The sequence below is a fragment of the Podarcis gaigeae genome, assembly GCF_964106915.1.
Source record: "Podarcis gaigeae genome assembly, chromosome: 1".
Lineage (NCBI taxonomy): Eukaryota > Metazoa > Chordata > Lepidosauria > Squamata > Lacertidae > Podarcis > Podarcis gaigeae.
The window spans coordinates 111,036,920-111,053,707 of NC_139678.1; the positions used below are offsets into that span (position 1 = coordinate 111,036,920).

At 44.2% G+C, this 16,788-nt stretch overlaps 1 protein-coding gene across 1 annotated transcript in view; it reads right to left on the bottom strand.

Annotated features, from left to right (window-relative positions):
- Positions 1 to 16,788, bottom strand: part of ITGAV (integrin subunit alpha V) — a 65,075-nt gene that overhangs the window by 14,282 nt on the left and 34,005 nt on the right. Inside the window, exons 12-25 of the mRNA XM_083706209.1 lie at positions 16,259 to 16,467; positions 14,848 to 15,039; positions 13,629 to 13,674; positions 12,754 to 12,861; positions 11,580 to 11,638; positions 9,556 to 9,710; positions 9,052 to 9,189; positions 8,589 to 8,656; positions 4,915 to 5,062; positions 3,143 to 3,235; positions 2,884 to 2,963; positions 1,416 to 1,496; positions 1,188 to 1,293; positions 271 to 429 (exon numbers count right to left, since the gene is read on the bottom strand). Coding sequence (XP_083562335.1) covers positions 271 to 429; positions 1,188 to 1,293; positions 1,416 to 1,496; positions 2,884 to 2,963; positions 3,143 to 3,235; positions 4,915 to 5,062; positions 8,589 to 8,656; positions 9,052 to 9,189; positions 9,556 to 9,710; positions 11,580 to 11,638; positions 12,754 to 12,861; positions 13,629 to 13,674; positions 14,848 to 15,039; positions 16,259 to 16,467 — 1,642 coding nt within the window. The remainder of the gene's footprint in view (positions 1 to 270; positions 430 to 1,187; positions 1,294 to 1,415; positions 1,497 to 2,883; positions 2,964 to 3,142; positions 3,236 to 4,914; positions 5,063 to 8,588; positions 8,657 to 9,051; positions 9,190 to 9,555; positions 9,711 to 11,579; positions 11,639 to 12,753; positions 12,862 to 13,628; positions 13,675 to 14,847; positions 15,040 to 16,258; positions 16,468 to 16,788) is intronic.

Below are 16,788 nucleotides of genomic sequence, written 5' to 3' on the forward strand. Positions count from 1 at the left end.
GTTTGCATCATCACCCTCCCAAGGTCACTTCATTTCTCCCTGTACCTCTCTTCTCTAACGAATTCGCTCAACATTTGCACAGAAGAACCTCTTTGCCCAAGCATTGGGAAGATACAAGCGAACAACCGCTGGATTCCCCGCTGCCCCTTTTGATGACAAGTTGAATATTCTTTAGCATTATAACCACTAACAATGATTTGTATTGCTTTAAACATTCAAGACAGATGGATTGCTCAGTACACGGAAAATCTGAAGATGCTTTCGACTTACCTTAATTTTTAGCGGGTTAATCTCCATATCAGAAGTGCAGTTCATGGGGCCTTCAATTTCATATTCCATAATATACAACAGGGTGTTGTTGTTATACTTGTAAGGCCACTGAAGATTGAGCATCACTTTGCTGACAGCACTCGGGCCATTGTTTCTGAGCTAGTGAGAGGCAGGAGAAACAAATGACCACGAAGAACGATGCTATTTTCACTCTTGCAGTACAATGGCTATGCTATTGTGGCATATGCCCCAACAACTTGTCTGTGGGCACAGCCAGGCAATCCTATGCTATTTTAAAGGCCATCCAGATGTTGTTGGACTACAACTCCCCTCATTCCTGACCACCGCTCATGTTGGCTAGGGATGATAGAAGCTGCAGTCCAATAGCATCTGAAGGGCCAACATCAGGTTGACCACAGCGAATCCCTTTGCTCTTACCTATCTCAAAGCTGTGTGACATTGGTTCAGAACTGGGCCACCTGCCACTACAGATGTTAGAACGGAAAATCCCGCCCCACTCCTCAGGTCTCCAAAAGCCCTTGTGTAATGCTTTTGTAATGCATATTTGTTATGTTAAATACCGCCCAAAGGTTGTGAAGCACCTGGCAGGCTACAGTACAGTAACTCATGGGTTGTGTTTGGCTTGGCAGGTAACACATTTTTCAGGCATGCTCTTAAGTCTTTCTGTTCTGTTTCTGGGGGAGAGAGGAGGGTAGAAGGGTGGTCTCGGTACCATAAATGCGTGAACACACCATGACGTGTGACATCCCTGCATATAGTACTAAGCTGCCTGGTGGACCTCACTCTGCAAGTTTGCAGCCCACAAGGCCATCTGATTAGTTTACCATTCTGACAAGAGGTAAGGCATGATTCTAGCAGGCATGGCCTTCTGGTTACAGCCTTGAGCACAGATTTACCTCATAGATGTGTTGAACCAGAGGTCCGATGTCATCCTCCGTTTCTGGATTCTCCTTGGGTTGCCAATTAGGAATTGGGAGAAAAAGATGATCCGGAGAAGAAACCCTAAAATTACATAAGGAGCGCACAATAACCACCAGGCACCGTGAGCATGCAGCATAAGCCGCATAACTGTGAAAGGAAGGAAATGAGGCACTAGCTACAATGGCACCAAGGCCATCACTCACCCTCTGATTTCGACAACTGCTAAGATGGCCAGGTCCACCTGATAAGATGTCACGGGGCTTAGGTTGTTGTACATGTTAGAGCTGTGAAACAAAGCAATGGCACAGCGAGTCAAGTCATGTGCTGCTGTCGAAGGTATAAAGAAGGAGGTTTAACCCTACAAGTGGCATGCGCTGAAAGCACACGGTTTAGTTCAGTAGCCCATTTCAAGTGAGTTGCTTTTCCTGCAATGCCTGAAGAGTGGCTGCTTTCTGAGAACTTTCTCCTTTAAATCAGAGGTGGGAAGCTAGTGGCCTTCCAGACATTGTTGGGCTACGACAGGGGTCAGCAACCTTTTTCAGCCATGGGCCGGTCCACTGTGCCTCAGACCATGTGGTGGGCCAGACTATATTTTGGAAAAAAAATAATGAACGATTTCCTATGCCCCACAAATAACCCAGAGATGCATTTTAAATAAAAGGACACATTCCACTCATGTAAGAACACCAGGCATGCCCCACAAATAACCTAGAGATGCATTTTAAATAAAAGGACACATTCTACTCATGTAAAAACATGCTGTTTCCCAGACTGTCTGTGGGCCGGATTGAGAAGGCGATTGGGCCGGATCTGGCCCCCGGGCCTTAGTTTGCCTACCCATGGGCTACGACTTTGATCTTCTCCAATCACTGGTGATGCTGTTTGGGGCTGATGGGAGTACAGCATTATCAGGAGGGCCAAAGGTTTCCCATCCCTGCATTTAAAGGGCAGCAAACTGTCAGTTTAGGGGCCAACCTCTGGAATTTTTTGCCTCAGGTAACAAAATGTGTCAGGCTCTCTCTGGCCAGAAGTTTCATTGGTCTTAAGACAGCCATTTAAAAGAGGAATGCAATCCAATATAAACTCTCTCTCTCTCTCTCCAACTCACTCTGTACATCCCATTTTGGAGATGCGCAAATCAATACATTCCTTTTACAGCGTATGTCGACTAATATGCTGAGTATCTCAGTCTTTGTGGTTAAATGTAATATATTGGCAATGCAGTCCTGACTGATGTTAGATTACAGGTTTTTAAAACAATAGATTCTGGAAGAGAGGCAGCGGCCTTTTAAATGCAAAAGGCCACAGGTACACAAAGATCCTCAAACAAGATTTCATTTATGACATTAACGGGCAAAATGTTTTAATGATATATTGTTTCTTTTTAGACTGCATGGTGCTTGGAGATTTCTGAAACATGTGAGATACGCATACATGCTTTTAAATAAATTAAGAAAATGGCTAAAAAGGGAAGTCGGTGGTATTAAATTGGAAATGTGTGTGTGTGTATATGCACCATATAATTACACTGTTGCAATTTAATATTCTTACAGACAATAATATTACTATTATTTATAATTTAATTCCGTTTCTGCCTGTCCCCCCCCCCCCCGTTTCAATAGCAGCCCCAGTTATTAGACAGGTGAGTACACAGTGCTAAGTGCCCCATACCTACGAATCTGTAGATCAAACTTCACAAAGGTGTCCATCTCAGATTCCTGATGAACACTAAAATGGAGGCCGGCTGAAAGCTTGAACACAAAAGAAGATGTACAGGATTTAACATGTGACAGTTGGAAAGAGGTTGGTTTAACCCGTCGTGTGGCTCATCCAATTAACCAAAAGGCAATGAGTATGAGGCTGCCTCCCAAACCAGCAAACCCCTGCTGCTGTAGGCATAGGGTTCTCCTTTGTTTTTGTTAATTCTTACTTTTGTTCCTGCTTTCATTGGATTCCCAAGGTCACAGACAACTAGCCGGGTTTTATTCTCAGTTTTAAATGCACATGAAAGCCTTGCCAAATCCTGCAGTGAAACAAAGGTGACTGTTTTCAGAGAAGAGCACAATACTTATCATTCTCTAAGCACGTTCTCCTTCTGACATATAATGATATTTATTGTCTGCACTGAATTCTTTAGCACTTCCAATGGTTATGAGCAGTCTATCAAACATGACATTTTAGGGTTCAGAACCTGTCTCTCCGCTGGCAAGTGTGGTGCAAAGATCACTAGTGTTTTTCAAGTCCAGAGGAAACAATCAATTATCAGGCTGTAATCTCTAAGCACACACTTATCTAGATGTAAGAGAGGGAAAGAGTGATTTGTTCCATTGTGCATATGACTAAAGAGAGAATTGAACCCAGGTCCAAGTTCGGAACTGTATTGACAACACCAAAATGGCTTCCAAATGGGCAATGCTGCTTTGTTTAAGGCAGCGACATTTCATCAGTACTCTAGCAGGCCAGCTCCATTACTTAGGCAATACTACAGTCGTACCTTGGATCCTGAATGCCTTGCAAGTCAAACATTTTAGTTCCTGAACGCCGCAAACCTGGAAGTGAGTGTTCCGGTTTGCGAACGTTCTTTGGAACCCGAACATCCAACGGGGCTTCCACAGCTTCCAATTGGCTGCAGGAGCTTCCTGCAGCCAATGAGAAGCCACGCTTTGGTTTTCGAACATTTTAGAAGTCGAACGGACTTCCGGAATGGATTCCGTTTGACTTCCAAGGTATGACTGTATTACCAAAACATTTATTTTTTAAAACTTCACCTAGAACTTGGGCTCCTAAATCTTCTTTAAGATACGAATACAGTCAGTTGCTTAGAACTCTGAAGTAAATCCTGAATGCATCATGGCGGGGGAATCTTGACATGGCAGAATTTTTCTGGTGCATTTGTACAGTCTTAATTATTGCCATGTTAGGGACAAAACAGCAACAGCTAAGGCACTTATCCCAGTCCCTTGGGATCGCCCCGTTCATTTCCCAAGGTGTAAGAGCATGAGCCTGAATTAATTTAATTACCAAATGTGTGGCTCTAAGCGCCTCAACAGAAATAGCTTTGTCTTAGCAGCCTGGCTCGCTTTGCACAGACTGCTCCCTGTTGCTAGACAAGACACCTCTCTCCCAGTTTAGGAGAGGATCATCCAGCTTTATCTTCCAGCTGGCAGGTCCACACTGTTCATCAGCACCATATGATCAACTAAAAGGGATGAAGGAACATAGCCACAAAAGGTGGCACTTTTAAGCTTTGCCTAACAGCTTCCTTACTTTAAATGCTAAGTAGAAATTTTGAAGGAAGGAAAATGATTATATTTATAATGTGAAATTACTGAGGTCTATCATGAAGGAACTGAGATGCAGAGGCAAGAAAGCCACCTGCCCACCAAGTAAAAGTTTGGGCTACACTGAACTAGTGCTTGATGAGAGTGTATGACATGGTAGACAGAACTATGGTTTGGGATGTGGGAGACCCAGGTTCAAACCCATGCTAACGAGCCTGAAGCTCAATGAATGGTCTTGTCTAAAGCTCACTGTAGTTGCACAGACCTGTTTCCCTAGCAGTCTTATTCCATGTCCCATTTGTAATGTACAGATCTTCTGATCATGTGAGCAGCCCACTCATATTGCTGCTTCCCACATCAATTGTTTGAAACACAAACTTGTTGCAATAAATTCTGCTCACAGCGTACTCACTAGACTTACCTCCTTGTTGCGAACTATGCCAATGAAGTCTGCTTGAGGTGGGACGGTAACAAAGAGTTCAGCTTCATAGGCTCCCTCTCCTAGGTTCTCGGCATTGACGACTAGGGTTAAAGGATTCTCATCCCCAATATAGATCTGCTTCTGATCACTGCACAAGACCAATATGGAACAAAAGTGAGGCCTCTGGATCAGTGTTTCTCAACCTGTTGGTCATGACCTGCAAGTGGCTTGTGGGCTTTATAATAAACCCCAAATAATGTTTACTTTTAATCCTTAACTGGCCTGATGAATACCTCTTACAATGTTTTGTCTGAAAGGCCCAACATTTTAACACTTGGGAGCCACTCTCTGCAGGTTGGCAGCAGATCCAGTGACCGCTCATTGTGAGGTGCTTGTACAGGGAATAATAATAATATTAATAATATTTTATTATTATTTATACCCCACCCATCTGGCTGGGTTTCCCCAGCCACTCTGGGCGGCTTCCAACCGAAATTAAAAACAATACAGCATCAAACATTAAAAACTTCCCTAAACAGGGCCGCCTTCAGTTGTCTTTTGAAAGTAAAATAGTTGCTTACTGCCTTGACATCTGCTGAGAGGGCGTTCCACAGGGCAGGCGCCACTACCAAGAAGGCCCTCTGCCTGGTTCCCTGTAACCTAACTTCTTGCAGTGAGGGAACCATCAGAAGGCCCTCAGAGCTGGATCTCAGTGTCTGGGCTGGACGATGGGGGTAGAGATGCTCCTTCAGGTATTCAGGACCGAGGCTGTTTAGGCCTTTAAAGGTCAGCACCAACACTCTGAATTGTGCTCGGAAGCCAGTGGGAGCCAATGAAGATCTTTCAGGACCGGTGTTATATGGCCTTGGGAATTGTGTGGTATGACTGTTACAGCTTGCGTCTTATGCACAAGCAGAATAAAAAAAACCAAACCCTTCCTGTATGAGCACCTTGTTGTGAACAGTGATTGAATCTGCTGCTAGGGTTTGTTAAAGGGTAAGTTTGCTTAGAAACAGAAGTCTGAACACGTGCAAAACCATTTTGCAACTGATGCCATGAAGTTGCCTTTGTTCCAAAATAACAACCCATTGAACTGCCATGTGTGGGGACCCTCAAAGATAATTTTTGGAAATTGAGGTTAGCTAAATTTTGGCTTCATGTTGCGAAGTACCCTGAGCTTGCTGATGAAGCAATCTCCATGCTGTTGCCATTTGATAGCACATATCTTTGAAAGACAGCCTTTTCAGCAATGACTGCTGTGAAGACGAAATACAGAAGCAGGCTATGTATCAATAATGATCTGAGAGTATGTCTGACAACCATCAAACCCCACATTGATCTACTCTTCAGCAAAATGCAAGCTCAGCCACCCCACTGATACTTGTCAAGATGGACTTCGTTGTGAATAAAACTGTCAAAACCACTCATACTTTTTTTACATCTGACATGGCTTGAGTATCTGTATGTTTCTGCAATACATTTTTATAGGTTGTGATTGAATATCCTGCAATCAGATGGTTGGTGTCCTTACATTCCCACAAACAAAACTATGAATAACTTTGAATGTACTATAAAAAAATCAACAAATTCCACATAAATGCTATTAAGTAATTTTTTGCTTGGATGTCTCAAATAATGGTTATAAAAAAACAAAGACTTGCAGGTAAAATGAACGAAACCAACAGCTGCCAAATGTCTAAGGTCCAAAATCCATGTGATAATCAGTGGGTCACCATGCCAAATACATTTAGACTTGTGGGTTGACCTCTCAAAAAGGTTGGGAACCACTGCTCTAGATCAATGTGTTTCCATAGCTGTTAAAATCATAGCCGAGCACAGCCCCTCACCACAAAAAACCTTCTTGAGTCTGGGGGCGTATTTGGGAAACTAATAAACCTATAGGCACCACAAAACGCCCATTCCACAGAAGAAAACTGGTGATGTACAAACCCTGCCCCCACCGCAAAACATCTAAATGGCTCAAAACTAAAACATAGAAAAACAAAACAGGCCTCCCACCTCCCACAGAAAAACCTGACACTTGTGACCAAATAATTTCAAAACCCCCCCAAAACCCAACTAATTAAAAAAATAGGGTTGAAGGGGGGCTGGGTGGGTACTAAGTAGTCTGTCTGAGGGTGCCACATTGGAGACTTCAGGCCCAATGAGGTACTAGCATCACTCTGACATTGCACTCATTAGATCAGCCGAGTGCTTTTCAAAAACAGGTGTTTCGCAAGCACAAAAATCGCAAACTAAACAGTCCATCCTTCAGAAAATGCTTCTTCCACTCAAGCACATTTCTTCAACACCAGAGTATTGCAGACACTTGCCCACCCACCGCTGTAGCTCCCCATCCACTACAGCACATTAAACGTTTGAAAGAGCCTGTGGCAACACTTCTCCTAGGTGCTCCCAGGAACAACTTCATTTGTAAACTGCCAAGGTCATGCAACACATTAGCAGAACTGTACAGAAACAACTGAACAGCCAGCTATAGGAGAGGGCTTTGTATAGTGCTGTTTCCAGCTAAACAGCAGTCAGAAAATCACAGAATTGTAGCCTCTTGAGGATCATCTAGTCTTCTCAGAACTCAAAAGCAGGACATAAAGAGGGCATTTTGCTGCGCAGGACTGCGGGTACATGCAGCTTGGCAAAGATACAAAAATCTATTGTATCTGGCCTGCCTAGATGTAAACTAATTATAAAGAGCTAGGCCTCAAGAAACATACAGTATAGAAACAGCACTGCCATCTGCTGGATAAAATGACACAGAACCACCCCTTTATTTAGCAGTAACTAATGAAGATATGTAACTAATAGTAACTAATAGTAGTAAAAGATAGTAACTAATGAAGACGCAGGTGGCGCTGTGGGTTAAAGCCTCAGCGCCTAGGACTTGCCGATCAAAAGGTCGGCGGTTCGAATCCCTGCGGCGGGGTGCGCTCCCGCTGCTCGGTCCCAGCGCCTGCCAACCTAGCAGTTCGAAAGCACCTCCGGGTGCAAGTAGATAAATAGGGACCGCTTACCAGCGGGAAGGTAAACGGCGTTTCCGTGTGCGGCTCTGGCTCGCCAGAGCAGCGATGTCACGCTGGCCACGTGACCCGGAAGTGTCTCCGGACAGCGCTGGCCCCTGGCCTCTTAAGTGAGATGGGTGCACAACCCCAGAGTCTGTCAAGACTGGCCCGTACGGGCAGGGGTACCTTTACCTTTACCTTTAATGAAGATATGAGATAAGGGAAACAAATTTTACACCATCTTTATGTACATGGAAGAGCCCATCCATGTGCACAGTCCCTTTGCTCTGCCCTTCACAGCACAAGCAATCAAACCAAGGAAGCTCTAATTAATCAAAGTTTCTCATTTTGCCGAAACCATGAAACAATGGCTACCGGCTTTAGAACAAGCCATGATATTGAACCACAGTTTGAAGTTGGTTCAGTGTCTTAGCTTTTTCCTGAAGCTAGCAGCCACAGTTTCTTGGTTCAGGTGGAACAGGAAACCATGGTTAATCAGAAGATTCCTGAATGCTCATACCAGAAAAGAAGGAGTAATGGTAATGGGGCTGCACATGTGGGAGAAAGGCTTGCTTATATCTTAGTGAGATTGTCTGAACTGGGTCAAATGTCTTTACTATACTAATTGTCTCTTTTGCAGAAGAGTTAGACTCATACCTGTCCACGGCCACTTGCAAGTCTGGACGACAGACATTGTCCTCACCACAGTCCAGAAGAATATGAGCCTAAATATGTAAATAAGAATAGTAATAATTAGGTATATGATATGTGAATTGTTCAGACTATCAGAATATGTATGCATTATATACTCCATGCTTTTATCCTATGTGGGAAAGTTAGCACTATTAACATGAAACCCTTTCCCTATGTAGTAAGAGGGAATAGCAAAGGGCAAATTTTGCTTTTTGAACAGCGTACACCTGCTATCCAGCACTGAAAAGGGCAATGACAGAGGGGAATTGTTACAGAACACATTCTTCTGTGTTGTGGAGATTGAATTTCAAACTTCACTGCAATGCCACATCCGAGGAACAAAGTAACTTGTGCTTGTGAGAATTAACTTGAGGAGAACTTGCCGATACAAAAGTACGTTTTGCCATTAAATCTCTCAGCGCTGTACCTGTCTGCTAACATTTGCAGGAGTGAACTGGTTGAGGATAGGCTGCAAGCCAGTAGAGTCCATAGCTGTTTTGTAATCTAGCTGATATTCCATGAATATGGTGATTGGAGTAAGCTTGTCTCTAAATTCGGAATCATCCTAAGGGAGAACAAAAATGGAGTTGCTTTTAGAAAACGAAAACTGCACGATTATACTGGAATGGAACTCAATCAAACATCTACTACAAAGGCTTGTGGCTACCTACCGCTTTAATGGAAACAATAGCGGATGGAATTAAAAAAAAACAACCAAGCAAATAAGAGGCAGCCATTTGTAAATTCTTTTGGAGAAAAGAGAAAGGCTGTAGCCATGAGGCAGAGCATCTACTTTGCACGCAGAAGGTTCCAAGTTCGAGTCCTGGCACTCCAGACAGGGCTCTCCTCAATTCCGGACATCAATAACGTTAACTCTATGTATAGCAAGAAGGCAGGAGGTGGGTGGGTTGTGGCCTTGTATCACGCTTACCCTTAAAAATGCCTGAAGTTCTTCACAGCTCATTCGACCCCCTTTGGGGACAGTCATGTTCTTTGAGTGGACCGGTTGCCTGTTGTGGAGAAACAGCGCCCTCCTGATGGCACCTTTTTGCTTCAGCTTGTCCAACAGCAGCTCCACCTGGAAAGCTGCCGCCAAAGGAAAAGGCATTTTAGTCAAGCAATGCTCACGTCTTGCCATGCCTTACTGCAGCAGCCACTGGTAAGGCAGGATGCTGAGCTGGAAGAGATGCTGTGGCTGAGCAGTGGCCGAGAGAATCAGGACCATACAGAAAGGGGGCTGCTGACTAAGACTGCCAGCACAGGCTGCTAACATCAGTGCCTGTACCTCTACCCAGTTCTGCCAGCCAGTCAGCAACTATTTGCCTGCACGGCACTGACTCTCGTTGCTCTCTGTTTCCATTGCTGCCTCAGGTCTCCCAGATTAACTGTTGCTCAGTGGGGATGTTCCATTCCTGTCTCTTAACTTCCCAGCATGTCTCCTATTAGTGTCACAATTCCTTAGTGGCTGCTGCTAGGCCTTGTTCTTACAGACCAGATACAAGGTGGTACATTCTAGCCTAGACTTATCCCAACATGCTAGCTTTTTCTAAATGCAAATAGTTTTTCCTCTGCAGAGGAACTTACTATATATCTATATATCTATATATATATATAGATATAATTTTCTGTTTTACAATTTAAAATACTCATCTTACATCCTTAAGATATCAATGACTTCCCTTCTTCTCTTTCTATGGTTCATTTTACATATCATAAATCCCTACATGTTTTACAAAAATTATACTATTCAGTTTTCCATTATTGCATCCATCAAAACTTTCTTACACTGTTGAATTTATCTTAACGCTGCTAGCATTTTCAGCTGTATACAATTATTTCCCGTATATTCAATAAACATTTTCCAATCCTCTTTAAACATATGTTCCTCTTGTTCTCTTATTCCATATGTTAGGTCTGCAAGTTGTGCATATTCTGTCAACTTAAGTTTCCATTCTTCTTTGGTTGGGACCTCGCTCGTTTTCCATTTTGGGGCTAACAAAACATGGGCCGCAGTAGTAGCATACATAAATAACATTTTTTGACACCTGGGAATTTCAGTCTGAATTATCCTCAACAGAAAGAACTCTGGTTTGGGTTTTTTTGGAAAGTACTTTTAAATATTTTTTTTCCAATTCATTATGGACAGAGGAACGTTTTATTCAACATATGAAATCTCGACTGCAGCTTAGAGTGATGCATCTCAGAAACAGGTTTATCACTGCAGCTGCTGTTTGTGGTAACTAGGTCTTCTTAGGCAATATGGCATCTGTGCAAAATGTGCTCTACTCCAGACCCAAGAGGAATTACACATAAAGGGTGTCATCCTATTTGCACAAGGACTTCTCTTGCACAGCTGAATTTCCCTTTGCTCTCCATTTCCTGTGCCCCACTATCAAATCTGCTAGGGAGAGTTGGAGGAACCCCAGCAGAGATTGGGGAGAGGGGGTTCACAAGGGAAGAAGAAGGAGGGCAAGTTCCACAGAGCAAGTGGAAGTGTCTGTGCAAACAGGACAGCTCTATTGAACGCAATCAACAGTCACTTGGCCTTCTTCAACTCTCATCTCATTGTGTGCCACACAATGTTCACAATTTTGCCAGCCAGTAACTTACGACTGTGCTCCCTGATACTTCCATGCTTCTTTAAACCACTCGGGGAACCCCATATTTGAGTCCAGATAGGCCCATTTTCCAGGGTTCTCTGACTGATTCCTCAGAGAAGGAGATTTCTCCAGCTAGCAGACCACCACAAAGTTGTCTCCCATACATTGAGAAGAATAATGGTGTGAAGTCTGAGCCAGAAGATTTAACAGGAGCACGGGTTTTGCATGTGTCTGATACCAGTGCGGCTTTGAACAGCCAAAGAAGTTTGATAATTTAAATTATTGCCACTGAACATGTGCTGACAATATGAGGAGAACCGAAGTGCATGGTAAGTAAATCTACTGAGGAACTTACTGAGGTCCCTGGGAAGACTTCCTTTGCCATCCGCTTTTAAGCAGAACTTTACTTTAAAACTGTTGGGGGAAATTAGAGAATATTTAAAAACAAAACACATTTTGTACTTGAAGGTCAAGCTACATCTATTGATCAGCAAAAGTGCAGTAGTGGCTTCCAGACCTACCCTTTCATGACTGTTAATAAGATCTAGTTGCACGTGCAGATTCCTTGGTCGGTGTTGTTGGGTTTAAAGAAACTTTAAAAAGTTCCCTCCACTGGTTCCTTCAGCTCCCGGTTATTAAATATACTTTCTTAAGAGCTTAGTTTATCTATTTTGGTAAGATTTTACTGCTATAACTGAGCTCTTATTAGGGCTGGTCTAAGACTTTTTGCTGCCTGAGGCAGAAACTCCCCAAAATCCATGTACTTAGGCCAACTGAATTGCCAGTTTAATATTTCAGCACCACATCTGAAGGCAGCAGGCTAGCCGGGGGTGGGGTGGGGTGGTGGTGTATATGTGTGTTTGTATGCAGGGCAGGCTGTGTAGCACACACAGCTATGTTCCTCAACACCTCATTGCTGCTGCCCATTACTCATATACCTCCCCCACCTAATGGTAAGGTCGGTCCTCACTCTTATAAAGGCAAAATGGAGTTTCCCCTAAAATTGCACTTGGAGGAGTGCAAGAACTATGTTGGCCATTCAAAAGAGTTGGCAAGACACGAAGCACAAGCGACTCACTTCCTTTCCACATCCTTAAAGGATTTGTCCATGGAGACGGAGACGACTAGAGCACATTCTCCCAATGGGGTGAACAGATTTCCACCCTTCCATCTAGCTAGCTCTGTTGATAGGCTCTCCCTGCTTCTGGAAAGGGCTTAGAATAGGACACGTTTGCAAAGCTGTTCATGCTTCAGATGGGACTGTATAACATTACACAATGAATCCACTTAAGTTTCCCACCTGGGAAGAGCCTTTGACCATTTTTTAAACAGCAAGGAAGGATTTGTATATATGCTTGCTTCTTTGGAGCATCCACAGGCTATGGACCTCGCCGAGAAGGCATAAGGCCAGGAAGTGTGGGGAAACACGTTCCCTTTGCCCCTTGTCTCTCATGGCCTCCTTTGATTGACTGAAGAGGCTCCCAATCCATTTCGAGTTTCCATTTCAAAATACAAACGAGTCATCTTACCAAGAAACTTTCTGGCCATTTTCATTCAGTTCACAGGATTTGTCTTCCGGATTTAGAATGGTTGGGGTGACTTCTAGTCCAGCATTTACTGTAATGACTGGCCGTGCCCTTTGAAAAGAACCAAATGGTAAGCAAAACAGGGTTACTGCATGAAAGAACCACCTTGTCCTCTTCTTCAGGCTCAGTGGGGCCTACCTCTGAGTAGATTTGTCCTAACTAGGGCTGGTGGATTATCTGCTACGTTTGCACCAGTCTGGGGTCCTAATTGGGCCCTTCTGCAGGGAACAGACTGGCCAGACTGCACTGCCCCACTACTGTAGTAGTGCCCTTATAGTAGCTACTCCCAGTTTGAACACCCCTGGCGGTGGTGTTTCCCCTGCTGCTGCGCTTTCCAGTGCTGCAGTGGGGCCTTCATGGTGGGAGAGCTCCCCCACTGGTGGAGGTCATTGGAGACCTGCAGGCAGAATGTCCACCTAGTCCTATGGATCAGGGATTATGATTGCAAACTGGCTGATTGCAAACCACCCACGCTGCTGCTGCTGCTCAAACCCAGATTTGTGATTGCAGCCTTGTTCTTATGACTAAACCCCAGGATGGTAGCACCTGCTAAGCTCAGCTGCTGGCCAGAGGTTAACACACATGGAGGTAGCTGTGTGCAACATGGTGGAAATAACAGAACACCCAGAGAACAGAACATTGTGTCCCTTGCTTGCAGGCCACTGAGCAAGGAGGGAACCATTCCTCACCCTGATATGCCTGTGGAGACCATGATGCTAGAAAAAGGCAACGCCTCCAACAGGGAAGCAAACTTTGCTCCTCAGTAAAATGCAAATATCATTGGGTTTTTCCGCTCTGACTTAATTTTGAGCACTTACCTATATAAGGCAACTTTGTCAGCACCAAAAGCACCTACAATCAAGTCTGGAAATAGAATAAAATAATATTGTTTTTAGAGTTGAGACTTTTTTTGAATGATACACAATTCTCTGATTAGCAACAGGTCTCCAGTACATGAATTAGGAGCAAGTGCTTTTGCTGAAAGAGCAAGTACGGTATGTAAACATTTAAATGTGGATGCAAAAGGGTAAAGATTGGGGATGCTTGTGGAACCTAAATCTGCTGAATTCTGTCTTAGATTTTAAGGAGCTGCTTTGCCAGACATGTTTAAACAAACTCAAAAGGTTGATATCCATTATTCTTCTAAGATATGTTTTTGGAATTTTGCAAGCTGATTGAACAGATAATTTTTGCTCTTTTTCCTGCCTATAGTAAAGGTAAAGGTATCCCTGCCCATACGGGCCAGTCTTGACAGACTCTGGGGTTGTGTGCCCATCTCACTCAAGAGGCCAGGGGCCAGCGCTGTCCGGAGACACTTCCGGGTCACGTGGCCAGCGTGACATCGCTGCTCTGGCGAGCCAGAGCCGCACACGGAAACGCCGTTTACCTTCCCGCTGGTAAGTGGTCCCTATTTATCTACTTGCACCAGGAGGTGCTTTCGAACTGCTAGGTTGGCAGGCGCTGGGACCGAGCAGCGGGAGCGCACCCCGCCGCAGGGATTCGAACCGCCGACCTTTCGATCGGCAAGTCCTAGGCGCTGAGGCTTTAACCCACAGCGCCACCTGCGTCCCTTTTTCCTGCCTATATCCAGTCACAAATATATCAAAAGCAAATAGAAAAATGAAAAGAAACTCTTCCTCCTTCCGCCAAATATTCCTGAAATTATTATTTCTCTTTGTTAAATTGTTAAGTGCTAAGGTTTTTAAAAGTGATGTTGTTCTTTTATTTTATTTTTTTATTCCACTATATTTCCACAGGAGAACAAATGGTGGGGGATTTTGCAAATATTCTGAAATAGCAGATATTCTGAAATCTGAAATTCATTCCAGAATACAAATGGTGTAGAATCCAAGAGATATCACAATGTCAGGATGCTAACAGAGTAGAACTGAGAGAATCTATTCATCTCTAGTAAAGATCAAAACCCCATGAAATCTCTTTTTCTTACACAGTTCTGAATTGGGCTCCTCCCTGTGAAATAAATGTTGGATTAGTTTACAAGATACAGGAACCGGCATTGCTATTATGAAAGATCACCTGGGTAGCCATTTTTGTCCACGTCGGTAGCTCCTTTCAGTGAGTAGCCAAAGCTTGGTGGCATTGTCTCTGAGGCCCATTGTCCTTCAAGGACCTGAGATGGCATCCCATTCAAACCTGTAGCTCTCCCATTGTAGATGTAAACCAGCCCTTTCTTGTCTTCTCCACCATAAGGGGCAGCAACTGCGATATCTACAAGCCACAACAAGGAATCTTTAGCATATCCAAATAGAAAGGAATCAAAATATATACTCCCGATGATTCTGCAGTAACACATATGAGTCAGTGGGAGTATTGCTGGCTGATGCCCATTGGCAAAAGGCAGGGCCATCAATGATAGGCGGAGCCTGAGCCAATAACATGCAGAGTCCACTAATTCCAGTTTCGTCCCCATCCCTCTCCCTGTTGAGTTCTACAAAAAGCAGCACGGAGACTAAGGACGAGGAAGGTGACTGTTCCATCCCTGAGCTGGTTGTAAGGAGGAAGTCTGGAAAGTGGTGAATGGCTGAATGAGGTCAGACTCAGGTTGGTGCAATAGTGCTCCACTTGTCCTAATGGACTAAAAGGTTCCCTTGGTAAAGGACCCCTGGAAGGTTAAGTCCAGCCAAAGGCGACTATGGGGCTGCGGCACTCATCTCACTTTCAAGCCGAGGGAGCTGGTATTTATCCACAGACAGCTTTCTGGGTCATGTGGCCAGCATGACTAAACCGCTTCTGGCGCAACAGGACACCGTGACAGAAACCAGAGTGCACAGAAATGCCGTTTACCTTTCTGCCACAATGGTACCTATTTATCTACTTGCACTGGTATGCTTTCGAACTGCTAGGTTGGCAGGAGCTGGGACAGAGCAACAGGAGCACACTCCATCATGGACCTTCCAGTCAGCGAGCCCAAGAGGTTCAGTGGTTTAGACCACAGTGCCACCCACGTCCCTAATGGACTAGCCTCCACTGAGTTGGAGGCTTTGTATTCTGTTCAGATCCATGGACTTTTCCCTGCCTATTCAGTTTCACACCATGCAGTTGACTGGGACGGACTCAGCAATATGAGGCAAATACCTCTGAGTCAGTGAGTGTTTGAACCTCCTCACAAAGGCTCAGCTTGCGCAGGGATCTCTGCCACGGAAACACAATAATGCTCCAAAATAAATTGTATTTGAAGCGTAAAGGCTTTCTGCTGTAGGTCTGAAAATTAAAGGTTATAGGGCTTGGGGTGGGGAGGAAGTTTCTGTATAGGCTTTCCCACTCCTTCCCCAAATCCACTCTGTAGGGTCAGGAGAACCCACCAGAAAACATATGTAGGGGGGGAGGAGAGGGGGAATTGTTCCATCTGACAAGTAGATACGCTTGTGTTGACAGAATGATCAAAACATTGTAATATTGAATTCCTTCCAATGACCCAACGCTTTACCATTGAAGCCGTCCTGATCAAGATCTCCCAAAGGTGCAATTGAACTGCTGAACCTTGCAAAAACCTCGAAGCCGTTCAGCTTCATGGCCTGACTCTGAAAGCCTCCAGAGGCTTGTTGGAGATAAACAGAAACTTGTCCCACTTCAAGAAGTTTGCCGTCAGAACCACGATCCATAAAGAGTGGGGCTCCTATGAGTAGATCTGTGTAACTGAAGAGAAAGAGAGAGGGGAAGAGATCAAGTATTTCAGTCACGGCAAAAATCCCTACATTTAAGGTGCTTCCATATGAGTGCAACCTCGTCAGAGAGCTATCACAAATGGGTCACTGGCAAAAAGGTTTCTTCAACTTATTATATTTTCTCCCACAAGTGCCATTGTGCTCATGTTCTGCCTATGTTCTGTTCAAGCAGCTGGTTGGCCACTGTGAGAACAGGAAGCTGGACTAGATGGGCCATTGGCCTGATCCAGAAGACTATTTTTATGTTCTTAAATCCAGATTAAAAGGGAAAGAAATATGGGCTGGCATTTTG